The sequence below is a fragment of the Giraffa tippelskirchi genome, chromosome 7 (assembly GCF_054371585.1).
Source record: "Giraffa tippelskirchi isolate mGirTip1 chromosome 7, T2T-mGirTip1v1.2.pri, whole genome shotgun sequence".
In the NCBI taxonomy this organism is placed as follows: Eukaryota; Metazoa; Chordata; class Mammalia; order Artiodactyla; family Giraffidae; genus Giraffa; species Giraffa tippelskirchi.
This window is the reverse complement of record NC_137281.1, coordinates 55,433,819-55,460,618: the sequence shown is the minus strand read 5'-3', so window position 1 is coordinate 55,460,618 and position 26,800 is coordinate 55,433,819. Positions and strand designations below refer to the sequence as shown.

Below are 26,800 nucleotides of genomic sequence, written 5' to 3'. Positions count from 1 at the left end.
TGGCTTCAGCTCCACTGCCTGTAAACTGGAGATGAATACACTCTCAGAAGTCAGTTATAATGACATGCATAAAACTTCGTCTCATACAAACTAAGTTCTAGGAAAGATTTAACCAAGAAAATACTCAGGAAGTTTTTTGGTTTGTTTTCTCGCATATTTAGCTTTGGAGCTCCATCAATGGTTGATAAAAGAGGAAGAACTAAAATCCTGGCATGTTTTAGTCCAATGTGTACGCTTTAAAAAGTGTTTCCTTGGCTTTTGTAACCAGAATGTGGTTTGGGTATGATGGCCATTTCAAACAATGAAGGACAATTTAGTGAAAGGATATTTTATAACATGTAAGTGACTGATAACAATCTGGATATAATTTTTAAAGTGCTTTCTAAGTCCCAGCACTGGGCCAGCAAGTGTTTGGAGGCAGATAAGGGGTCAAGGTTAGGCTACTATCGCAGGTCTTCTGTGTACCCGTGTTCTGTTTTTTAAACCCATGACCAAGTCTATTTCAGCCCCATCAGTGGAGGGGGTCTAGTGCCCTGCTGGACCGCTTATTGCTCTCAAGCACTAGAGTTGTTCCTGGTCTCCTGCCCGTCCATTACACCTGAGGTCCTGCTGGGTGGTGGCGCTGGTAGGAAGGCCTGTTTGACCACAGGGGGATTCTCAACAGAGCAGGAGTTGCAAAGCCACCTTGGCAGGAGTCGCTGTCCTCGTTCCTGGAGCTCAGGGGGCTTTCACCCCTGGGACCCGAGCTGATGGCAGATGGCCAGCTCAGACCTGCTGCACGGGGAGCATCTTGGTGGGAGGGCCCATCCCTTCTGGATAGAGATGAGGCTTGAAGGAGAGGCAGCCAACGGTGAGGGTATTTCCAGGGAGAGCAAATGGCACAGGCTCCAGGCTCTGTGGGGCCGCGTCACTGCCCCGCAGCACCTGTGGGTGGGGGAGCAGCGAGGGGCTCCCAGGGGGATGTTCTCCTGGCAGAACGGCCATCGTCAGAGCTCAGGCAGCATCAAGAGCCCTGAGTCTGCCCCACTGAACCCACTGCAGGGCACACACCCGCCACTGGAAACCATCTGGGCTACAAGGCATGGGGGCAGCAGGCTGGCAGAAGGTCGTCCTTGCTGCCAGCTCCGGAAGCGGATGTGCCGACAAGCACCGGGGCCTTCTCCCGATGGGAATGGGCGAGCGCAGCGGGGCCACCTGACGATGCGTGTGGGGTCAGAGCCGAGGCGGAGCTGCTGCCTGTACACCCCGCAGCGTCAGACGGCACCGCCGCCCCGGGCCTGGCATCTGCCCCGGCCCCAGAGAGGGCTGGTGACTTTCTCTGCAGCCTGCTGACCTCCGCTGCCCCCCCCCCTTCCTGGTTACACATCACCTCTGGTCGCCCTTTGCACGGCTGCAAAACAACTGACAGCAATAGTTACTGCTATGGCTACTACTTCATGGCTGTTGAGAAGAGAAAAAGGGGGGTGATGGACATGAGGTACCTGGCACGGTGCTGAGTACGGAATAGGTACTAATAAGGAAGAACTCTCACCATTATGTGTTCGCTGTTCTGAAACACGCATTGCCTTCCTATGCATGTCAGGCACTGTGCTAGTTGCAGAGGATAAAATGGAAGAAAGCAGGAGACTGGGTCATCTGCCCTGTCGTCTGCAGTTCCCACAGAAGGGCAAGTTGTCATCTGTCCACAAGCCATGTGTATAAATGGGACACTGTAGCCATGGATCCGGGCCACAGAGGAGCACTCACAATAGGGGGACTGTTCCCATTAGAGAAGTCTAGGAAGGCTTCCTTGAGGAGGCGGGCTGCGTGCTGAAGGAAAAGCAGGCATTGAGCAGGCAGGAGGGTGGAGGGGTGGAGCTCCAGGGTAGACCACGTGGGAGGGGGTGGTGCTGAGAGTCGGGGGCCGATCCCTGTTTCTGTTGGATCACAGATGGCCAACGACAGCACGGAGACCAGCGAGGCGGGCGAAGAGGAGGAGGACCACGAGGGAGACGGCGAGAGCAAGGAGAGGATGCCCTTCATCCAGTAGCCCGCAGCCTGGGTGGGGGGCCGTGAGGGACGCTTTGGGAGAAGGGGATCCAGCTGAGGAGACTCTTCTGTGCCCCAGTGAACAAATGCTGTAGTCCAGTGCGTGTCGTGTTTGTCTGCTGTCAGCTGAGTTAAAAAAAAAAAAAAGCTGTTGATCACTGTTGTTTTTGAAATTAAGTGCCAAGCCCATATCACATGGTATTACATCCCTCCCCCATCTGTGTATTTTACACTCTGCCCTCTTCTCTGTTTCAAAACCATCCATCTTTGGGTCCTTCCCGACAGTTCTAGAACAGCCTTGCAAATCGATTCAAGCCCACAGGTCCGTCGCTTCAGAGACCAGACGTGGGCAAAGACGAGTTTGGGTTGAAAGGTGTTATCACAGAGCACCGTCCAGATCCGAGAATTCTTCGGGCCAGTGATCCTTTTTGCTGCCAGCCGCCCACGCTTCCGACAGGAGCACTTGCCGGTTTGGCTGGCAGAAAGAGGGTAGGCCGGGAGATGTTTTCACGAACCCGTTAACTGTAGGATCTCTCCAAGTCGTACTCTCCTTCTTCCCACTGAAGAGGCAACCTCTTCATCTTCATTCAGGTGTTTCACGGTCAAAAGGTTGAAAGACCCTCCTCCCACCTTCTGATGCTCAATCCCTTCACCGGTTCTTAACCACAAACACAGGGGAAGAGATGTACATTTTTCAGGACAGAAGATGGGTCAACAGCAAAAGTGTGAGGACCAGCCACAGAGATTCCTCCTCTGAAACCACACCACGTGAGCAAAATCCTCTCCCTGCTGTATATATTTCAAGAAAATGCACCAGGTGTAGGACTATTCCAAAGTCATTCCTGAGACCTGCCTCTGTTTGCACCCTTGCCATGGCATTACCCTTCTTATTTTCATTTCCAGGTACCGAATAACCATCTTTACCATAGATTCCCCTCCTCCCCCAGGGAAGACCTCCTTTGTGGACCCTATTTGGGGGGAAAAAATCAATGAGTATCTTTTTTCTTGCCAAAGCATGTTTCTACATGTAACAAACTCTAGTGATACAAAAGGTTGATGTTTATTATCTGATGCCAAATGTGCGTTCCTCTCCTCTGAAATATAAAATCACGGTGCAGACTCTTTGCAAGACCCTGCTTTTCAGAAATCAGGGACCAAACTACTTGATCGCACACCCTTGATGAACTTTCCAGCTCCCAAATTCCTACGGAGCCCACCCCTAGCCCCACCCCACTTGACATGGCTTGAGGCGAACAATGCCTCTGGACGAAGAGAAAGAGATTCAGTGAATCCACGGAGATGGGGGGGAGGGTTGCTCATCACCTTCTCCCAGTCCTGTTGGCCTAAGGGGTCGATTCCATCTCTAGCAAACCAAGCTGGAAACACAGGAGCCCACACAGTTAGCACCCCAACTCACTTCCATTCTGCAAGACACCACAGGGCTCCCACATTGCCCGATCTCTCCACCACTGAGCCTTAGGGTAGAACCCACTCTTTCCCCAAGTGATGGCAATGAATGCATCTCAGCAATTACCTGTTTTATTCCCTAAGTCCCTTTGTGACAAATGTCACCTCCCTGAACATGCGTTTTTTTTCCCCTTATCTTAAGCTTGTGAAGATGACTTATTTATGCCAAATATTTATCTGAAAGAAGTGTCTCCTCATTGTATGTACACATAAGCTATGAAGATGAGAACGGGTGATGCCATCTGATGAGCAAAGGGACACGTGTATCTCAAAAGAAGACGCCAACATCAATTTCTCTTCCTACCCCAGGACACACCAGTATTCCAGGTCTTGGCCACTTTAGAGAGATAACATAGAGATTGTATTCCCCTCTCTCCCAACACTTTTGCTAAATGCTGTGCTACTGGTAATGTTTCTCTCATAGCCAAGTGTTCCATGAGGTCTTAAGAAGAGCCGCTACACAAGTGACATTCCTGGTGAGCTAGACAGAAATGGCATTTTCTTGGGCTGGGGGAGCAGAGACCCATGAGCATCTCAGGTCTCTTCTCTGGCTGGGGAGACAGAACTCTCCATTCAGAAGCCAAATGCCCTTTGTTATGTCCAGCGGATTAGTATGAAAAGACCTTCTTCCCCAAGTCTGTTTTTTCAGCTTTAATCACAAATTGTGCTGATGAGTTAAAGAAAACCCTTTTGTCTCCTTGAAATACAGAAGAAGAAGAGAAAACTAGTGTTTGACCAACAAGATCAACTAATGACATGAAGACCGGAGGGGGGGGGATTAAAGCACCAAAATTAACCATTTAACACTCCTATTTGAAGCATCTTTGCCATCATGTGATTGTTTTCCTGAAGGAAGTGTACAGAATGTCTCAGGTTGCCTTACAGGAACTGTGAAGGCTTCTCAGTAATTTAAGCTTGATTGGAGGGAACTGAAACATTGTCTAATGTATTTGTGGCTTTAGAGCTTTTGTTATATTGTGCCTACAAAGCAAATTATGTTTACATTAAAAAATATAAATAAAAGTATTCAGCATAGCATAACCTTGCCTGGCATCAGTTATTCTACATACATAATTGTTGCAAAAACAGTCCAACTATTAAAACACAAGGCACGGGTGGCTAAAAAAGAAAATATAAAAAAACATGTCTGAGAAGAATCCTCTGATGAGGGAACTAAAGGCTACATAGAAAAAATAGGACTTGAGATGAGACAAGCCTTTAAAGGGGCTTCTCTGGTGTGTCATATGATAAAGAATCTGCCTGCAATGCAGGAGATTGGGGTACGATCCCTGGATTGGGAGGATCTCTTGGAGAAGGGAATGGCAACCCACTCCAGTATTCTTTCCTGGAGAATCCAGTCCATGGACTCACAAAGAGTCAGACACGACTGAGTGACTAAGCACAAGCTTTGAAAAAAAGCATTTAGCTTCCCTCAAGCTGAATATATATACATACACACACACATACACACACACAACTTGTATATATATGTGTATATAAATACACTGTCTTACCCTCCCAACAACCTTAAGATGTGGGGGTCCATCGTTATGCCCATTTTACAGGTGAAAAAACTGAAGACAGGTTTTGCACTAAGATCACACAGCTAGAAAGTGGTGGAGCCAGGATTTAAAGCTACAGTAGAATCCTTGCCCTTACCTGCCCCGTATACTTCTTGGCTTAAATAAGGGGTAACATACAATGCACTTCAAACTACCATCTCATCTCACTAGAAACTCTTCAGGGATTCCCTTTCCTCTGATTTCAAGGATACATTTGGCAATTTGTTTTGTTTTGCAGCAAATAATGTGCACATCACGGAGCATTTTTTTGGTCCAGCCTATGAGCCAAGTGTACAGTGAAGTGCTATTTTAAACCTCACACATCTCCACCATTTTCATTTTCATGATCAAATCAATATCCTCAAGGTTATCAAAGAAAGGCACAGAAGTGAATCTCCGAAGGCAAAGATTTTGTGAAGGAGGAATTCATGATTAGGGAGGTTTCTTCCTTCCTTCTTGGCGTGTGTCTGTGTGTGTGTGTGTTAGTTGCTTAGTTGTTGGTAGGAAGCTCAAAATATTAGAGCTAGGTCGCATGTTAATAAAACGCCACATACATAAACCTGAGTTAACATGGCAGAAAAGGTAGTCACATTGTGTGTGGAAGTCTTACAAGGTCAGTGTGCAGAGGACTTTCTCCTTCTGTTCTCACTAGTGCTCATGCACTCCATGCAAGGCTCATGACTTCACAGAGCCAGTGCTGGTGTGCTGTCACACGTCAACACAGTTGAGCAAAAAAAACTGGGACATAAACTAGAACCTGTGTCTTCACTTACAACTCTGAGAGTGGGGAGTAGGACCTGTAGTTGGGAACAAAACTCTTTTCAGCCACGTGGATGAAGGTAGACCAGAAACGGAGGCAAAACTTTCACATGCCATTATGGGGCAGAGGAAAACATCTGTGTAAAGGCAAGGAAGTGGGGTCACTGAAGGGCATCTTAGCAGGATAGGGAACAGAACCCTGCAGCTGAAATGCATGCTCCCCTGTGTGGGGTTGGAGTGGGGCTGGAGAAAGGCATGATGCAAAGTCCAAACAGGACAAAGAGGTCTTTGAATGCCAAATGAATAATCCTGGATTTCCAGGGGAGGGAACAAGGGTGTGCAGTGGGATGACATGAAAGCCTGGCGGTGTGGGAGGTGACTACAAAGAGTAAATGTGGGGTTCAGTGGGAGAAGGGATAGGAGATAAGCCTAAAGGTGATCCAGAGGTAGATATCAAGCCCCTTGATTTCTCTGCCCTGGTTTGGGTCCTCCAGAATCAGACACTGAAACAAGGATTTGAAAGTCAGCAGTATTGGGAGGTGACCCCAAGAAGCACAGATGGGGGGAGAGGGGATATAAGACTGGAAGAGGAGGAGCCACTTCGGGTGTGTCTGTGAGCAAGTGACTACTGGAGGAGACCTATAGCTAACTCACCTGGGGAGGAGGATGTGTTTCTCCATTAACGTCCAAGTATCACTGGATGAGAGCAACTCCTAATATGTGTGTTGATTCCCTGATGCTCTTCCATCTTGGACAACAGGTCTAGCAGAAGGGCAGGAACGGACACCAAGGGATTTCCCTGGTGGCCCGGTGCCTAAGACTCCATCCTCCCAATGCCGAGGGCCTGCATCCGGTCCTTGGTCAGGGAACCAGATCACACAGGCGGCAACTGAAGATCCCATGTGCCACAACTAAGACCCAGTGCAACCAAATAATTTTTTAAAAAAGAAATGGACACCAAGATACGTAGTAAACATTTAAAGAGGCAATGTCCGGGGGCAGAGGGTGGTGCAAAGTAGAGCATCCGACTCTGATGGAAGATAATGTTGAGGAAAGTGTACATGGAGGAGGTGATAGCTGAGTGCAGTCTCTTTTTTTCTTTTTTTGGTAGTACCAAGGAGCATGAGATCTTAGTTCTTTGATCTGGGATCAGACCCACACCCTCTGCAATGACAGTGTGAAGTCTTAACCACTGGACCACCAGGAAGTCCTAAGTGCAGTCTTTTAAGCTGAGTCACTATTGCCCATGAGTGTAGAAGCACATGACATAGAGCTTGGTACCTAGTGAGCATGATAAATGTTAGCATCCTTTCCTTACTCCTATATGCAAGGGCTGGGAAAATGGGGTGATTAGGAAATACTTGGTAGCTTCCTTTTCTTAAACAACCGATAATACATAGACCTCACTATTTCACTTCCAGATTTGCTTGTGGGAAAAGAAATAAGTTGCTATAGACTCAGTGTGTCCCTCCAAAATTCATAGTTTGAAATCCTTCCCCTTCCCCATGTGATAGTATTAGGAGGTGGGCTTTGGGGAGCTAATTAGGATTAGGTGAGGTCTTGAGGGTGGAGCCCTCATGAATGGGATTAGTGCCCTTATAAGGGTCATGGGGGGGGCCTCCCTAGGTAAAGAATCCACCTGCAATGCAGGAGAGAAGGGTTCGATCCCTGGGTTGGGAAGATCCCCTGGAGAAGGGAATAGCTACCCACTCCAGTATTCTTTCCTGGAGAATTCCATGGACAGAGGAGCCTGGCAGGCCCTAGTCCATAGGGTTGCAAAGAAGCAGACATGACTGAAAACTAACACAGATAGATAAAACAGTCAAGAGAAAATGGGCTCCCCCCACTCCCTCATTTACTGGCAGTCCTCAACCCAGAAGAGCACTCTCTCAAAAACTTGATCATGCTGGCACCCTGAAAAATACAGTTTTGTTGTTTAGAAGCTACCCAGTCTATGATATTTTGCTATAGCAGCTTGAATTCTCTAAGGCATAAATGTTTTACCTTCTCTGTCTTGAGCGGAATGAGCAAAGCTCTTATTATGAGCCAATCAAATATGCCGGGAAATTTGTCCTATGAGTTATTCAAATTGGCTCCCAAACACCCAAACAAAGGAGTGACTCACGTAGGAGCAAGTGAAACCCAAACACACCACATGCATATGCTCCCACATGTGCAGCGACCGAGAACTTACGCTTTGGAATCTCGCAAATCAAGAATCAAATATGGGTAAGATGCTTGGCATGTGAGCTTTCCCCTACTGAAATGAAGATGATCATATCATCTATGTCCTAGAATTGTTATGAAGATGAAATGTAAAGTGTTTGTATACCCAGATTGAAACCATGACCCACATGTTCCAATCTGGAAATCAGATGGCAGATGCTTTCAAAACAAGGTTGTTTTTTTTCATTCATTCAACAAACACTAGTTAAATACTTAACATGTTCTCAGCACAGTATTTTTAGTATTTTAATAGGAAAAATAAGAAGTACATAGTCTCTTCCAGCCCTTCAGGCGTTTACAGTTGAATGATGTAACAACAAATAAGTTTTCTCTCTAGTGCAAACAGCAATCTATTTGTAAAGCCTGCCTTGGCACAGGGAGCTGGTGTGGGCTGAGCAGTCAACAGTGCTGTATTTGATGAACCATGTTCATCAGGAACAGGGGAAGAGAGCGGCCCAGGAGAAGGAACTATCTTTAGGCACACTAGTGGGAAAGTGCAGGCCAGGTTCATGGAATGGTCCATTTAGCTACTGCATGCATCAGGAGAAGAGACAAAAGATTAATATGGCTGAATTATAGAAATCCATTAATATCCTTTCAAAGGTTCTGGATTTTGTACTAGAAGCAAAGGGATTAACCCAGGGATTATTGGAGAATGTTCTTAAGTAAGAGGAGACCATGAGAAATCTCCCCCAGATGAACACCGTTATTTATATGGTCCAGTTGGTTCAAGTGGTAAAGAATCCACCTGCCAATGCAGGAGATGCAAGGGACACGGGTTCAATCCCTGGGTCAGGAAGATCCCCTGAAGGAATGGCAACCCACTTCAGTATTCTTGCCTGGAGAATTCCATGGACAGAGGAGCCTGGTGGGCTACAGTCCATGGGGTCACAAAGAGTCGGACATGACTGAGCATGCACACACAGAGGTTTTTCTAGATTTGGGAGGCAGATCAGATTGCAGGGGTCATATCAGAATCATGATTCTTTGGCAAGTCTCCCTCAGAGTTCATCCATAACTGATTTGGTTATGAATTTCAGCAGCACTAAACTGACATGAACGTGGGGGAAAAAAACACCTCTTCCCTTCAGGAGTGAAACAAAGAGGGGCTGGTGATGTAAGCTTTTCCTGAAGAAGGGTGCCACTTGTCCAGAGGTGCCCCCACAAATGTAAATCACTACTGGAGCTGGGAGTCAAAACCAACATAGGACAATGACCCAGGTGGCATACTTACAAATGCTCATGGGCATAAAGCTTGGACTCATTTTCGAAAAACTATCCCACCTTAGAGTTTGGAGAGTTTCATAGTGTGAAATCAAATTAAGGCAAAGCATGAAAGTGAAACAAACATCTACTGAGGATTTTCTCTTTGCCAGGCATTTTACAGATGCTCTCACTGAATCAACACATCACCTCAAACAGTAGATATCGTTCCTGCTTACAGATCAAGGACATTAAGTTCCAGAGAGGTAGCTTGCTCATGTTCACTCAGTCACAGAGTAAAGTTCTGTCTAGAACCCAGGACTCCATATAATAGAAAGGTTTCTTCCCAGAAACTAGGAAAGATGGAGACTAGCAGTTCCAACCTAACAGCCTCCTGGGGAGGTGCTCCTTCCTCCCCTGCACATTCCCCTCTACACTCCCCTCACCACCCCCTCCTAAGGACAGACAACTTCCTCTCCATTAGCTCTGCTGTGAACCAAAGTACTCTCGGGGAAGTTCTGATTAGCCAGCTTGGGTCACATGCCCATCCATCAACCAGTCATTGAAGCAGAGGGATGGCTATTCTGATCGGTCAGTCTGAGTCATGTGACCACCCCTGTACCTGGTCATGGTAGGTGCAGACAACCTGACTGACAGTCCTACCAGAACCACCTCAAGTCACAGAGAGTTAGATCCTATGGGATAGGAGGCTGGGCAGTTAAAGCCGGGTCTACTGTAGCTCCAGTCTGTTGAACATTTACTGTATACCAGGCACTGGTTTCTTTGTTTGTGTTGGTGTTTTACTAGTTTTATTTTCTGGACTCTGTTTTAAGCCCCTGTGGGGATCACCACTGACCCCTGCCCACTGTATTGTCTTGGTTCACCTGACACCAGAGTCCACTACGCCTGTGGACAGTTCCTAGCAAGCGGATCACTCAAGCACCTGCCTTGGTCTTTCTTCTTTATGCTTTCTTTCCACTCCAGTGCCATGGAGCACAAGTGTGCCAAGGTAACCCAGAATTACTGTGGTGGGGACAGGGGGCAGGCGAGTCACACCCCCAGGGCAGCCTCAGCCATGGAGGATGGCAGCCAGTAGGTAAGTGCTCAGATTCCCTTTCCATGTTCCACACAGTGTCTGAAGGGTCCCCTCGTGGGGGTCAACCCCAAGTTGCTCACAGTTGTGACTTACTCATTAGCAAGTCCACTGGTTTTTCTTCCTTCCTCATCTCTTTCTCTCTACACCTCCCACTCCTACCTCCTGAGATCACCAAATAAACTGCACCCAAGTCCTCACCTGGGGGGCTACTTTTGCTGTTCAGTCACTCAGTCGTGTCCAACTCTTTGTGACCCCATGGACGGCAGCACGCCAGGCTTCCCTGTCCTTCACCATCTTCCAGAGCTTGCTCAAACTCATGTCCATTGAGTTGGTGATGCCATCCAACCATCTCATCCTCTGTTGTCCCCTTCACCTCCTGCCTTCAGTCTTTCCCAGCATAAGGGTCTTTTCCAATGAGTCAGTTCTTCACATCAGGTGGCCAAAGTATTGGAGCTTCAGCTTCAGCATCAGTCCTTCTAATAAATATTCAGGACTAATTTCCTTTAGGATCTCCTTACAGTCCAAGGAACACTCAAGAGTCTTCTCCAACACCACAGCTCGAAAGCATTAATTCGGCATTCAGCCTTCTTTATGGTCTAACTCTCAGATCCATATATGACTACTGGAAAAACCATAGCTTTGATGATACACAGGACTTTTGTCAGCAAAGTAATACCTCTGCTTTTTAATATACTGTCTAGGTTTGTCATAGCTCTTCTTCCAAGAAGCAAGTGTCTTTTAATTTCGTGACTACAATTGCCATCTGCAGTGATTTTGGAGTCCAAGAAAATAAAGTCTATCACTGTTACCACTGTTTCCCTATCTATTTGCCATGAAGTGATGGGACCAGATGCCACGATCTTCATTTTTTAAATGTTGAGTTTTAAGCCAACTTTTTCACTCTCCTCTTTCACTTCCATCAAGAGGCTCTTTAGTTCCTCTTCACTTTCTGCCATAAGGGTGATGTCATCTGTATATCTGAGGTTATTGATATTTCTCCCTGCAATCTTGATTCCAGCTTGTACTTCATCCAGTCTGGCATTTCACATGATGTACTCTGCATATACGTTAAATAAGCAAGGTGACAATATATAGCCTTGAAGTACTTCTTTCCCAATTTGGAGCCAGCCCATTGTTCCATGTACAGTTCTAACTGTTGTTTCTTGACCTGTATACAGATTTCTCAGGAGGCAGGTAAGGTGGTCTAGTACTCCCATCTCTTTAAGATTTTTCTACAATTTGTTGTGATCCACACAGCCAAAGGCTTTAACATATTCAATGAAACAAAAGTAGACATTTTTCTGGAATTCTCTTGCTTTTTCTATGATCCAGCAGATGTTGGCAATTTGATCTTTGGTTCCTCTGCCTTTTCTAAATCCAGCTTGAACATCTGGAAGTTCTTGGTTCACATACTATTGAAGCCTGGCTTGGAGAATTTTGAGCATTACTTTGCTAGCAATGTGAAATGAGTGAAATTGTGCAGTAGTTTGAGCCTTCTTTGGTGTTGCCCTTCTTTGGGACTGGAATGAAAACTGATCTTTTCCAGTCTTCTGGACACTGCTAAGTTTTTTACATTTGAGGGCATATTGAGTGTAGCACTTTCACAGCATCATCTTTTAGGATTTTAAATAGCTCAGCTGGAATTCCATCACCTCCACTAGCTTTGTTTGTAGTGATGCTTCCTAAAGCCCATTTGACTTCACATTCCAGGATATCTGGCTCTAGATGAGTGGTCATCCAGATAACCATCATGGTTACCTGGGTCATTAAGATCTTTTTTGCATAATTCTTCTGTGTATTCTTGCCATATCTTCTTAATACCTTCTGCTTCTGTTAGGTCCATACAATTTCTGTCCTTTATTGTACCTATCTTTGCAGGAAATGTTCCCTTGGCATCTCTAATTTTCTTGACAAGATCTCTAGTCTTTCCCATTCTATTGTTTTTCTCTATTTCTTTGCATTGTTCACTTAGGAAGGCTTTCTTATCTCTCCTTGCTATTCTTTGGAGCAAAGGGCTACTTTGGGGGAACCCAAATAAAAATAGCATTTTGCATGTATTAACTTGGCCAAATACTTATAACAACCCTAAGTAAGTGACACTATCCCCACTTTACTGATGAGAAAATTAAGCCAGGAAATTCCCTGGTGGTCCAGGAACTAGGTATAGTCACTGTCACTGCCGAGGGCCGAGATTCAATCCCTTGTCAGAGAACTAAGATTCCATGAGCTGCATGGCACTGCAAAATAAATACATAAATACACACACACACACACATAATGAAGCCAGAGAAGTTAACCAAAGTGCCCCAAACTACACATAGCAACTAAGTTTCCAGAATTTGGGCCAGAAATCAAGCTAAGCTCTAACGCTCAAGTCATTGAAAATGCACAGTACCACTTAACAAGTTGGAGACAATTATTCCAAAGCACAGCTAGTGACAATTAGAGAGGCTTTGGGGGCCAGCCCTCCTTAGCTTTTCAAAAGCCTGCCCAAGGAGTAAGAAGGGATTGGTGCTGTCTCCCTGACTCTGGGGCCTTCTGTCCACGGTCGGCAGGATGGCACCCAGCCACCCCGAAGAGTTAAAGGACTGTGTTGTGAAGCAGGGGAAAGACCATGCCACGATGGCAGTCATGCTGATCTCTTCATCCTTCACAAAAACAAGCACAAATGCTATTTTCTGAGCCAAGGCTCGGGCTCAGGTTGACTACGGATGTTAAGAGATGGTTTGTCTATTGCTTTAGGGGCAGAAGCCAGAAAATTCCAAAGATTCTTTGAGATTAGTCAGCTAGCAAGGCAGGAAGCCAGTGCACCATCTAATCGACACTGAGTTTTTAATTATTAACTAGCTTTGTACAACACTGTGAATGTACTTTATCACTAGCGCCACCAGGAGATATAAGAGACCCAGGTTTCACTCCTGGGTCGGGAAGATCCCCTGGAGGAGGGCACGGCAGCCCACTCCAGTGTTCTTGCCTGGAGAATCCCACGGACAGAGGAGCCTGGTGGGCTACAGTCCATGGGGTTGCAAAGAGTCGGACCCAACTGAAGCGACTTAGCATGCACACACACACACGAGAATGCACTTAGTACCAGGGAACCATACAACTAAATATGGTTAAAATGTACGTTTTATGTGACTTTTACCACAATAAAAAAAAATCTTTTTAAAGGAGTACATCAGAATGCCCCTTCCCACTCAGGATCTCTGTTGCTGTCTATCAATCAAACTAACTCTGCTAAGGTAAAGATTACTAAGGTGACTCAATTAAATTCTACAAATATTTACTAAGCTTTGCCCAAGTGCAGGGCCCTGTTCTATGTGTTCTGAAGGATTCAGAGGTAAATACAGCCTGGCCACTGCCAGGCAAAGAGCTCGCTGAGTGAGAGAGGGACACCAGTGACCAAGAAAGGCTAGCGGCCCAGAAGGGAGAGACGCAGGGCACCGCATGGTACGAAGCTGAGGGAGGCGCTGTCTGTACTGGGGTAGACAGGCTCCGTGGGATGAGAGTAAGGGACACTCAAGGCTTTGCCTGCCAAGAACTGACTCCACCCTACTTGTATGTTGATGGCCAAAGGCAGGGACAGACACCCTGAGTTAGAATCCTGACTCTTATTACAGTTGCGTGACCTCAAACAGGTGGTAATCTCTAGGCCTCTGTTGCCCCCTCTGTAAAAGGTAAATGATAAGATGAACTTGGGGATAAACAATAAGGGACAGAGTGTATATGTCCAAATGTAGGCACTTGGGAAATGTTCCAAGCTCTTAATGGGGACACAATTATCAAACATTTAAAGTACAAAATTAAAAAAAATAGAGCCAACATACCTCCTAATACAAGAGCAGTATCTCCCAAATTTCAGCTATTTACAAACCAACCTTTTGATGATTTTAAAATGTGTATTTTAAAATTCCCTTACTACCATAAATGGAAAATCAATACTGCTTGCCAAGAATAGAAAAGAGAGTAATCCTAAACATTAATACATGGCGCCAGATTATGAACTCTCACTGCCCAGACATCAAGTAATTTGAACCTCAAAATAAATAATGATAGTAATTCAATTTAAGCCATGAATAAAGTTAAAATCTGTGAGTCCATCAATAAACTATGTGCTGACTGCAATAAAATGCCAACAAATGAATGCAAAAGAAATGACAGAGTTAGACAATTAGCTACTTGGTGAAAATTTGATGAGAAACAGTTTATTTACCTAGTCTCAAAATATTTTCCCCCGAAATGAGGAAGAAAGTGATAACCTTGTAGTTGAGAAACCTGGCAGGTGATAACCTTAACCAAGCGATCAAAGGCATTCTCATCCAAATGGACCAATTGACAACAGATGCTTCCTAGTAGGATGGACTGAGGAGGACACAGGATCACTTCTATGATATTTCTGCCAAAATATGCAGACTGAATTTACTCAGGAGGAGATAGCAGACAACCCCAAACTGAAGAATGTTCTGAGAAAAGAAACAAGTGTCCTGTATTCTTCAGTAACGGTCCAGAGAGTCAAAGAAAGGTTGAAGAACTGTTACAAACTGAGAGGCTAAGGAGATAACAAACAGAACAGCTAAGGCTGGTGGGTGACCCTGTACTGGACTCTGGACTGGGTGGCAGTGCAAGAGCCATAAAGGGACGCTATCGGGACAGTCGATGAATCAACTGTGAGCTGCAGGTTAGATAATAACATTGCATCAATAGCACATTGCCTGGTTTTGACAGTTGTATTCTGTCTATGTTAGAGAGTATCCTGGCTCTTAGGAAATACACACTTAAAGACCTCGGTGTAAAAGGGAATGACGTCTCTAAAATTCCAAACCAATACACTGAGAAAAAGAAAACGACAAAGCCAGTGGGGCAAAATGTAACCAGTATGTGAAACTGGGTCATAGGTAGAAAGGAGTTCCCTACGCTATTTTTGCAACTTTTCTCTAAGTTGAAAATTATGTTAAAATAAAAACTGACCCAAAGAATAATACAAGATTAATATAATTATGTACACTAGTAGAGTCTGGTTAAAAACGATTGTCCATATGGGACTTCCCTGGCAGTTCAGTGTTGAAGACTGTGCTTCCACTGCAGGGGACACAGGTTTGATCCCTGGTCAGGTAACTAAGATTCCACATGCCTTGTGGTCAAAGAAAAGAAAGAAAAAAACTATAGTCCATTTAAGTCTCTGAACTTGAGGCCAGTGCCTGGTTAATAAAAAAGAGATTAGCAAGTCTTAGAAGAGTTATAAGCCAGACTGATATGAAATTTAGACTGCTGGACACTATCATCAAGACTGAAAGAGAGCTGGCAAAGGGAACAGTCATCCCACTGTGTCATCTGATGTTCTTTAATGTATGCGCCCCCAGTGCTATGCATACCAAACTTCAGGGAAGCCTGCTGTCCAGCAAACAAGGTTTGTAGAAGCTTTGATCTGCCCCGCAGCTGGAGGCCTTGGGGGTGGGAGGCTGGGGTGGTCTGACTCTTGCAAGCGCTTGACTGAGAAGATGGGCCAGTGCATGTAACTGAACACCCTGGTTTCGCCTGTAAGAAATCCACTTCTCTCACAACAGTTTTGAGCCAGATCTCACTTCTGGGTGGTGACAATATTTTCTACAGCCAGCTGTTTCTACTTAAATGCTGGCTAAGGCCAGCTTCAGCAATGAATCATCAACAGAAGTTTTGTTTGCTCCACACCAGAACACTCAGATGGAAGAGAAACCATCTGTCAGCCACCCCGACAGCCCCTTCCTGCACTTGCAGACCCAAGATGGAGATAGGAGCCTTCAAATGGCCCCCCAAATAGCCCCAGGGCCCCGAAGGGGCTGAAATTCAGTGTTACCAAATAGTGCTCCTCCTGCAGTGGAAGCGAGCTCTGAGGCTGGACCGTCCAGTGTCATCTTACCCCCAGGAAGCTCTGTCCACACCTGGCTCTGCAGGTCAGGGGCGTGGGATCTCTCAAGTGCGGTGGTTTGGGGAGAGTGTAGGAAGAGAGAAAGGAAGCTTGCCACTCCTGTTTTTGAGACTGTCCATCCATTTATAGAATGTAAGAAAGGCTATATTTACAAAAAAACACAGATCTGTTGTTGCTGTTGTTCAGTCACTACGTTGTCTGACTCTTTGCAACCCCATAGACTGCAGAACACCGGGCTTCCCTGTCCTTCACCATCTCCCCGAGTTTGCTGAAACTCATGTCATGTCCATTGAGTTGATGATGCCATCCAGCCGGCTCATCCTCTGTCATCCCCTTCTCCTCCTGCCATTAATTTTTCCCAGCGTCAGGGTCTTTTCCAATCAGTCAGTTCTTTGCATCAGGTGGCCATAGTATGGGAGCTTCAGCTTCAGCATCAGTCCTTCCAATGAATGTTCAGGACTGATTTCTTTTAGGATTGACTGGTTTGAGCTCCTTGCTGTCCAAGAGACTCTCAAGAGTCTTCTCCAGATCTGTAGTTGCATGATTTTTTTCCCCAATCCTATCTATGAATTTCTATGACAGTGGAAATACGTGCATGAGGCCTCCATTTCTCCCTATCCACTACTGCATAACAAGCTTTAGCCGGAAGGACATTCAAGGCTGGTCAAGGAAGCCTCCCAGGCAGCCCCCAAGCCCCGCCCCAGTCCCCCTCCTGCCCCGCCCCTCCCCAGAGCAGTCAGCACTGGGCTTGGACTTGCCCTCGATGCTCCTGCCACCTAGTGGTCTGTCAAAGAATGCGAACATTCTATCTCACCCTCCACTTGGCTCTGATCCACTGTTCCAGCATCATGGTCAGGCTTCCACGGTGGTTCTAAGGCTTTGCTGGGTTCTGTCTTGTAGAGCTGGAAGGAACCTTAGCAATCCTTCCCTTAGGTCATTCCCAGGGGTGGAACTGAGGCCGCAGAAGCAGGGGAGTGACTTACATAAGATCCTCTTATAGCTCATCTCAAACATTCCTTACTCCACATGATACAGGGTATACATCAGAAATACCTATGGGGCCTTTTGACACTACACCTGTCCAGTGAAAGTGAAAGTCACTCAGTCGTGAAGGACTCTTTGTGACCCCATGGACTGTTGCCTGCCAGACTCCTCTGTCCATGGAATCCTCCAGGCCAGCAAACTGGAGTGGGTAGCCATTCCCTTCTTCTTCAAGGGATCTTCCCAACTCAGGGATGGAACCCAGGTCTCCCACATTGCAGGGGGATTCTTCACCATCTGAGCCACTAGGGAAGCCCTCACCTGTCCAGGGAGGGTCTCAATCCTGGAGTTTCAGATTCTAAAAGCCTAGGATGGGCTCCCTCCTGTGAATATATTTTTTTAAGCTCCACAGATATTTATTTCTTATGTACACACATACACGCACCAAGTTTCAAACATTTTTATATCACTAGGCTCTTATCCAATTTTCCATGTGATGATGATCATTGTTTATGTGGTACTTTACCGTTTACAAACTCCCTTCAAATCCAATATTGCCTTTGATCATCACACAACATGGTGCAAGCATAATTTCCATTTTGCAGACGAGGGAACTGGACTCATCACGTTAATCCTCCAGGGTCACATAGCTCATCAGTGATAAGGTGGGACCTCCAATCCAGGTTCTGACCGATTCCAAATCCCATTGTTTTCTGCTATATTAAGCTGCCCCCTGGACCGCTGTTTGGAGAAGAGGATGCAGGAGGCCAAGATTAGAGGACTGATCCTATTTAACCAGCTGCTAAACAGCATATTTAAAAATTTTATTTAGTAATTGTGAGCATTAACTGAGAAAGCACATAATAATTCTCAAAATAGCTGGCATCAGGAAACATTGGAATTTAAGTTCTACGTGGGCAGAGGTTTTGTCTGTGAGTTTCCTCTTGTATCCTTGTACCTAGAAACCCTCCTGGAAGGATTCAACTGATACTTAACAGATGGACAAGTCTGAAAGAGGTGTGCAGACCGGCACCATAGTCCAGCCAAAACCAATCAGTGGTCCCAGCAAACCAGGTGTGACACATGTCATCTCCCTCCCCCTGCTCTATCTATCCTCTCTGACTTGACAAGCCTTGGGGGAAATGGCATTATCATTCCGGAGGAAGCAAAGGAGCATGAATCCTAAGTTATGAAGATGAGCCTCAATTATAGCACTAAACTCTGGCCCTGTTTCCAGGAGAGTCAATTAATATTTAATCAAGCCCTGTCAGTTAAATAAAAGAAAGGAGAAGCACAATTCCCCTGTCATGGGATTTATCATTCATAGCGGAACATTCCACTTGCTAAATATCTAACATCTTGGTTCATTAAGCGGTTATGCCCAACAAGTCAATTGAACATCCCTGGGACAGATTTATAAATAAAAGTCAGGGGAAAACTGAAAAATAATCTTCTTACAGTGATTTCTACTGATCATAAATAGCAAACAAAGAAAGAAAGAAGCAAGAGAGACTGAGGAGGCATGAGAATGAACTTCGTGGACTCACTTGTTCCAGAACCTGCATCCTTGGGTACGAACCAGGAGATGTGCAATCTAACAAGACATACACGTGTTGTTACATAACAAAGCACCCAAATTACAGTACCTGTAAGTTCTGTTTTATAACTGCCTTTTCCCTTTTAGAAATATACTACAGGAATTTTCCACATTGATCAATATTCTTTTACAGCAGAATTTTAATAATGGTTTAAAAGTCCAATAGACTAATCCCCCTTTGAGTAATCTTCTTTTAATTTGGGGCTTTAGAAAAAATTGTTTTGTTTACTCCTTCTGAACTACTGTCAATAGACCCAAGCCAGAGACTGTTTGCTCCTTTATTTCCAATAAGGGATACTCAAGGCAAGTACTGGGTTTTTCAACAACAATTCCAGCTATCTGGTATATATTTTGGAGGATGGCCTGGTCACTTTGGGCCAAAATAAATTACAGAAGGAAGCAGGCATGGTGAATGTGGGTCTTTCAAAAACATCAGACTGTCCCCTGGACTTGCTGTCTCCACACCCAGGCTGCCAGGCTCTGGGAACATTTCCTGTCTGGTTTCCACTGGAAGGAACCCTTCAGCAAGGAGCGGCATCCAATGCAAATTGGATGTCCCGAGATGAAAACTAGACACTCATAAAACACTGACTCCTTCATGTTTACCAGACTTTCAGAATGGATGTGCAAATGGTTTCCTGAAAGGAAAGAAAAGCTGGTTCATATTCTAAAGCCCCAAATCTTTGACTCTGAGAATAAGATCAGTATTTTCTGGACGCCAGCACCACTCCCCATTATGCCCAGCCATCTTGCTCCCTAACTTGAAAGATCTCTCCACACCACTAAGAAAAAACATAAAATTGAAATCCACCTCTTACAGATTTTTTCCTAGTGGGAAAATGGACACACCCTTTTAAAACAGAGCTATGCATGATGATGGCATTGGGGCACTATTAGATGATATTATGGTCAGAGAGCATAGAAGTACCTGAATCCTGCCTTGACCCACACATCCCTGCTCCTCCATGCATGAGGGACAGTGGTGAATGGATACAAGAAACAACTTGGTTGGAACAGAGCTTGTGGCTCAGAGTCTACCTCAGAGCACCCCACAGTGTCCTGGGCTGGAACACAGAAACCCACCCCAAACTTAAGAGCCTCTGTGTCTCCCTTGGCCTAGATCCACATCTCAGGACTTCAGCACCATGAGAAGGAACACTCATAGCAAGAGGCAAAAAGAAAGAGCTAGCCATTTCTATGTGGGACCCTTCCAAGAAGTAACAACCCTGAGGGCTGATCCGTGAGCCTGATCTGTCCTGAAGCTGACCCGATCCAATCACTGTTCCCCTCTCCTGGGAAGGAGACAAGCTAAGACCTACTCCTCTTTCCCATGGGATATACTTAGCAATATGTATTAAGAATCTTAGAGTATTCATTCCCTTTAGACCAGCAATATTGCTAAATATTGCTCTAAGTAAGTGCTTTAAAAGTACTAACTTATTTAAGCTCCACAATAAACTTGTATTTTAAGTACTACTATTGTCCTTTTTAGCTCAAATGGTAAAGAATCTGCCTGAGATGCAGGAGACCAGGGTTGGAAAGATCTTCTAGAGAAGGGAATGGCAATCCACTGCACTATTCTTGCCTGGAGAATCCCATGGACAGAGAGGCCTGGCGGGCTACAGTTCGTGGGGTCGCAAAGGGTCGGACACAACTGAGCGACTAACACACACATTGTCCTTTTTAAAGATGGGGAGACAAAGACGTGGAACAGCTCAGAAAACTACCCATGACCTGAGAGCTGGTGGCAGAGCCCAGCTGTGAGCCCAGGCAGCCAGGCTCTAGTCTGTGTTGTCAAGCATCAGACTCTACTGCCTTTCATTAAATCCACTTACAGAATTGTGCATCCTAAGACAAGTACTGGATGTAGAAAAAAAAATGGTTAACACACAAAGATGCTCATCCCATCATCATTATTTACAATAAAGGAAAAATTGGAAATTAAAACAAGTGGAGAAGTTTTAGTAAAATAGGGCACATGAAATACTCAGTTCAGTTCAGTCGCTCAGTCCTGTCCAACTCTGCGACCCCATGGACCACAGGACTCCAGGCCACCCTGTCCAACACCAACTCCCAGAGTTTACTCAAACTCATGTCCATTGAGTCAGTGATACCATCCAGCCATCTCATCCTCTGTCATCTCCTTCTCCTCCTGCCCTCAATCTTTCCCAGCATCAGGGTCTTTTCCAATGAGTCAGCTCTTCGCATCAGGTGGCCAAAGTATTGGAGTTTCAGCTTCAACATCAATCCTTCCAATGAACACTCAGGACTGATCTCCTAAGATGGACTGGTTGGATCTCCTTGCAGTCCAAGGGACTCTCAAGAGTCTTCGCCAACACCACAGTTTAAAAGTATCAATTCTTTGGCGTTTGGCTTTCTTTATAGTCCAACTCTCACATCCATACATGATTACTGGAAAAACCACAGCTTTGACTAGACGGACCTTTGTTGGCAAAGTAATGTCTCTGCTTTTTAATATGCTGTCTAGGTTGGTCATAACTTTCTTTCCAAGGAGTAAGCGTCTTTTAATTTCATGGCTACAGTCACCATCTGCAGTGATTTTGGAGCCCCAAAAAATAAAGTCAGCCACTGTTTCCACTGTCCCATTTACTTGCCATGAAGTGATGGGACCGGACGCCATGATCTTAGTTTTCTGAATGTTGAGTTTTAAGCCAACTTTTTCACTCTCTTCTTTCACTTTCATCAAGAGGCTCTTTAGTTCTTCTTCACTTTCTGCCATAAGGGTGGTGTCATCTGCATATCTGAAGTTATTGATATTTCTCCTTGCAATCTTAATTCCAGCTTGTACTTCATCCAGCCCAGCATTTCTCATGATGTATTCTGCATATAAGTTAAATAAGCATGGTGACAATATACAGCCTTGACGTACTCCTTTTCCTATTTCGAACCAGTCTGTTGTTCCATGTCCAGTTCTACCTGACCTGCAAACAGTTTTCTCAAGAGGCAGGTCAGGTGGTCTGGTATTCCCATCTTTTCAGAATTTTCCACAGTTTATTGTGATCCACAGAATCAAAGGCTTTGGCATAGTCAATAAAGCAGAAATAGATGCTTTTCTGGAACTCTCTTGCTTTTTTGATGATCCAACAGATGTTGGCAATTTGATATCTGGTTCCTCTGCCTTTTCTAAGACCAGCTCGAACATCTGGAAGTTCACTGTTCACGTATTGCTGAAACCTGGCTTAGAGAATTTTGAGCATTACTCTGCTAGCGTGTGAGATGAGTGCAATTGTGCGGTAGTTTGAGCATTCTTTGGCATTGCCTTTCTTAGGGACTGGAATGAAAACTGACTTTTTCCAGTCCTGTGACCACTGCTGAGTTTTCCAAATTTGCTGGCATATTTAGTGTAGCACTTTCACAGCCTCATCTTTTAGGATTTGAAATAGCTCAACTGGAATTCCATCACCTCCACTAGCTTTGTTGATGCTTCCTAAGGCCCACTTGACTTCACATTCCAGGATGTCTGGCTCTAGGTAAGTGATCACACCATCGTGATTATCTGGGTCGTGAAGATTGTTTTTGTACAGTTTTGTGTATTCTTGCCACCTCTACTTAATATCTTCTGCTTCTGTTAGGTCCATATCATTTCTGTCCTTTATTGAGCCCATCTTTGCATGAAGTGTTCCCTTGGTATCTCTAATTTTCTTGAAAAGATCTTTAGTCTTTCCCATTCTATTGTTTTCCTCTATTTCTTTGCATTGATCGCTGAGGAAGGCTTTCTTATCTCTCCTTGCTATTCTTTGGTACTCTGCATTCAAATGGGTATATCTTCCCTTTTCTCCTTTGCTTTTCACTTCTCTTCTTTTCCCAGCTATTTGTAAGGCCTCCTCAGACAGCCATTTTGCTTTTTTGCATTTCTTTTCCATGGGGATGGTCTTGAGCCCTGCCTCCTGAACAATGTCACGAACCTCCATCCATAGTTCATCAGGCACTCTATCAAATCTAGTCCCTTAAATCTATTTGTCACTTCCACTGTATGACCGTAAGGGATTTGATTTAGGTCATACCTGAATGGCCTAGTGGTTTTCCCCACTTGAATTTAAGTCTGAATTTGGCAATAATGAGTTCATGATCTGGGCCACAGTCAGCTCCCTGTCTTGTTTTTGCTGACTATATAGAGCTTCTCCATCTTTAGCTGCAAAGAGTATAATCAATCTCATTTCGGTGTTCGCCATCTGGTGATGTCCATGTATAGAGTCTTCTCTTGTGCTGTTGGAAGAGGGTGTTTGCTATGACCAGTGCGGTCTCTTGGCAAAACTGTATTAGCTTTTGCTCTGCTTCATTCTGTACTCCAAGACCAAATTTGCCTGTTACTCCAGGTGTTTCTTGACTTCCTACCTTTGCATTTAAATGTTTCCATTAAAACACTTGGGTAATAACTTGGGTTATCTGGTTGTTGCAGATCCACCTGAGGCTTCTCAGAGTTCCTCTGAGCTATCAGCCAGCCTCCTCCTGCCCCTATAATATTAGGGGAGAATCTGGAGGCCAGGTTCCCACAGAGGGTCTGAGAAAACTCACTAAATGGACAATGTGCCTTACCCCAAGACACAAACTTCAGCCCAGGGTTAGAATCATACAACATTCCCACCTACTTAATAAGCATTGTTAGCACTTGCCATTGGACAGGCCCTATTCTAAGTATTTTATGTGCTGTGACGAATTTAATCTCTACCTAAGAGGTAGGTACTGTTGTTCCACCTTCTCTTGCAGCAACACACAACTGAAAAGTCAAAGCTGGGATGCAAACCAAGGCCGTTTGGTTCCAGAGTCTGTGGCCTTAACCAGCCCCTCCCAGCACAGAGCTTGCGGGGGGCCACCCCCTGGTTGCCAGCCTGTGGGCATGGATGTGTGTGGCCGTGGCAGGCACATTCTTGTACCAGGAGTGAGGTCCATGCAGGGCTGTGGGGCTGCATCTGGGTGGTGCAGGGGATGAGGGAGAAGCCGGGCCTGGGTAGGAGCCTGCGGACGGGGGGCCAGACTCCCCTGTCCTCTTGCACACCAACACGTCCTCCTCATCTGACCCAGCACACAAGCGGAGACCTATGCAGGGTATACGGAAAATCTCTGTACCTTTCAGTCATTTTTGCTATGAACCTAAAATTCCTCTTTAATAAAAAGTCTATTTAAAAAATTAACTTTTTAATCTCTACATAGCTGCAGTCTGGCTTCCATGTCTAATGCATTACAGAAATTGCTTCAAGTCATTTTCTTACTCCCAAGACCAGTATTTATTTTAGTCTTTTTCCTATTTTGCTTCTTTGACCTGTTTGCCAGTTCTTTCTCTCTCCTCCCTAGGAAACCTATCTTACGTTTTTAAAACACAGTCTGTTGACTTAGTAGAAGGAAATACAGGTTTTCTTTGGCTTTTCTGGCCACTGAAGCCCTTTCCTGTCTCTTCCAACCCCTTAAACATCTGGGACCCAATGGATTTGCCTCTGAGTCTATTCTTTTCACCCTCTGAGTATCCTGGCTTCATTCCCACCATCAATTTCCCACTATTAACATATCTTTGATTCTCTGTTAACAAATGATTGATGCGCTTATGGAACTCTCTTTTTCTACCTCATTCAAGTGTCCAACCATCATTTCCAATCATCAATGAGACAGACGCAGCTGAGTGTCCCATGAAAACCTTAAGACTGACTCATCCAACATCAAACTGGTTTTATCCCCCTCCATCTGCTTCCCTGGTGGCTCAGTTGGTAAAGAATCCGCTTGCAATGAAGGAGACCCTGGTTCCAGCCCTGGGTCGAGAAATCCCCTGGAGAAGGGATAGGCTACCCGCTCCAGTATTCTTGGGCTTCCCTCATGGCTCAGCTGGTAAAGAATCCATCCGCAAAGCAGGAGACCTGGGTTCGATCCCTGGGTTGGGAAGATCCCCTGGAGAAGGGAAAGGCTACCCGCTCCAGTATTCTGGCCTGGAGAATCCCCTGGACTGTATAGACCATGGGGTCACAGAGAGTCGGACACGGCTGACTTTCACATCTTCCCCATCTGCTGCTTCTCTTCCTCACAATTACTCAGAGTCAAAGGAGGTATAAGTAATGCATTGCACCTATAATCCACCCACCTTTTTGGTTCCCTTTCCTATTCTTTCTTAGAAACTGATCCCATGGACCTAGTTTCCTCTGGTTACCCACTTAGGGTTTCAGTCTCAGGAAGCACGTGCTGGAAAAGTGACCTCAAACGCCATCCTTTTTATGTTATTTCAACCAACAGGAATAGCTTGACCGTTTACTCACGCCCACTGAAGGGGAACACGAGGTGACTGGAGTTCTGTCGCTAAGTTTCTGCCAGTAAGGTGTCATGGACTTAAAGTTGGAAAATGAGCTAATTAAAGGCGGGCCTTCTCAGGGGTCACCCTGCAACCAGCTGTCATCTTGCTTGGAGCACAGGAGTCACAAGCCCCTGAACTCCGAGGGAGAACAAGGGCCTCACTGTTGCCCCCTGAAGGCTGAGCACGATTTCCACGGAGTCCACCCTGGGAGACCCACAGAGAGGAACACTGAAGGCTTTTCCCACCGTGGACCCACCTTGTTCTCGGTGGCCGGGAGGTGAAGACTGACTTATTTGTGTTCTCAAACTACCTTGGCAGCAGGGCCGGGCACAACTCACAATAAACCTGGACCATCGGTACACCTAGGAAAAACAGACCGACAGACCAATGTTTGCCTTCCATGAAAAGTGCACTGTTTGCTACAGTGAGTACTTGGAGGATGGGACGGAGCGGGTGGCCAGAGGGGGTCAGGGTGGGTGACTTCAGGGTGAGTCGTTAAAAGCTGCAACAGGGTAATAGTGACGAATAATTTATTAATAGCAAGTCCACATATGAAATCTCTCTTCTGTATCAGCCATGCTTCTAGGGCATCTTTTTAATCTCCCCAGTCATGCTGGCATATAGTCATTACGGTCCCCAAATTACAGGAGCGTGAGGATCAGAGAGGTTAGTGAGCTCGCCCAAATCACAGAGCTAGCAAATGAGCGAGCCACCACGATTCATCCCCAGGTCGGGATGATGTTGTCTGCACACTTTCCACGACTGCACACCAGTGTGGGAAGCAAGGATACAGTGAGGTGTCTGTTTGGGGCCAAGGATCTTGTGGCCTCAGCCACCATCTGAGAGGCTCCACACGGAGGCAGGGTGGATAGAGCCAGAACACTCCTGGAAGAGGGGAGGGAGCTGGTTGAAAATGAGATCACACACCACACACTGGCCCAGAGGAGTGACTCCCACAGGCCCAGGGCAGAGCAGAGGGACTCGGCCTCGGGAGAGCCGTGTAACCAACGTCAGGGAGAACCCGAGGAACTTGGGGCAATGGCGGAATAGTGGCAAATGGGCAGGAAAGACACGGCAACCTCAGGGGCCTTCATGAACTAAACGGGGGCTGGCATCCAAGAAAGAAAGCTGGCCACAATAGATGAGAGAAGGCAAGGAGGAAGGAACGGCAGGACTTTCTAGCAGAAGAACCGGCTGCCCTACTGGGCAGTGAGTCCTCCGTCATGAGAAGCATTCAAAGTAGACTGGACAGGGAAACAGCATCAGAGACTCATGTCTCAAGTTCAAATATATGACTACAAGTGTCTCCTAAACTTGAGATTCCATTACCCCAACTTTACCAGAAATTTTCTCACTGATCTCCTAGGTAAGCCCATGAAACCCCAAATTCCCCCTTCACTGCCAGGTGGGCCTCACCCCTCTGCTGATTCCTGAGTGGGAGACCCCAGTTTGATGGACGCTTAGAAATTGAGGATTCTAAGAAAAACCATTTCACTCTCTAAGACTAGGCCTCATCTTCTACAAGACAGGGAAAACAATGCCTTCCTTACTACGTGCATGCATGTGTGCTAAGTCGCATCAGTCGTGTCCAACTCTTCATGACAACATGGACTGTAGCCCACCAGGCTCCTCTGTCCATGGGATTCTCCAGGCAGGAATACTGGAGTGGGTTGCCGTGCCC

At 45.7% G+C, this 26,800-nt stretch overlaps 1 protein-coding gene and 1 long non-coding RNA gene across 2 annotated transcripts in view; one reads left to right on the top strand and one right to left on the bottom strand.

Moving 5' to 3' along the window:
• Nucleotides 1-4,533, top strand: part of VAT1L (vesicle amine transport 1 like) — a 166,025-nt gene extending 161,492 nt beyond the window's left edge. Inside the window, exon 9 of the mRNA XM_081513888.1 lies at nucleotides 1,931-4,533. Within this exon, the coding sequence (XP_081370014.1) occupies nucleotides 1,931-2,029 (99 nt within the window). The 3' untranslated portion in view covers nucleotides 2,030-4,533. The remainder of the gene's footprint in view (nucleotides 1-1,930) is intronic.
• LOC145514894 (uncharacterized) overlaps nucleotides 313-26,800 on the bottom strand; it is a 56,008-nt gene continuing 29,520 nt past the window's right edge. The window contains exon 3 of the long non-coding RNA XR_014060549.1: nucleotides 313-2,154. This is a non-coding gene — a long non-coding RNA (uncharacterized LOC145514894). The remainder of the gene's footprint in view (nucleotides 2,155-26,800) is intronic.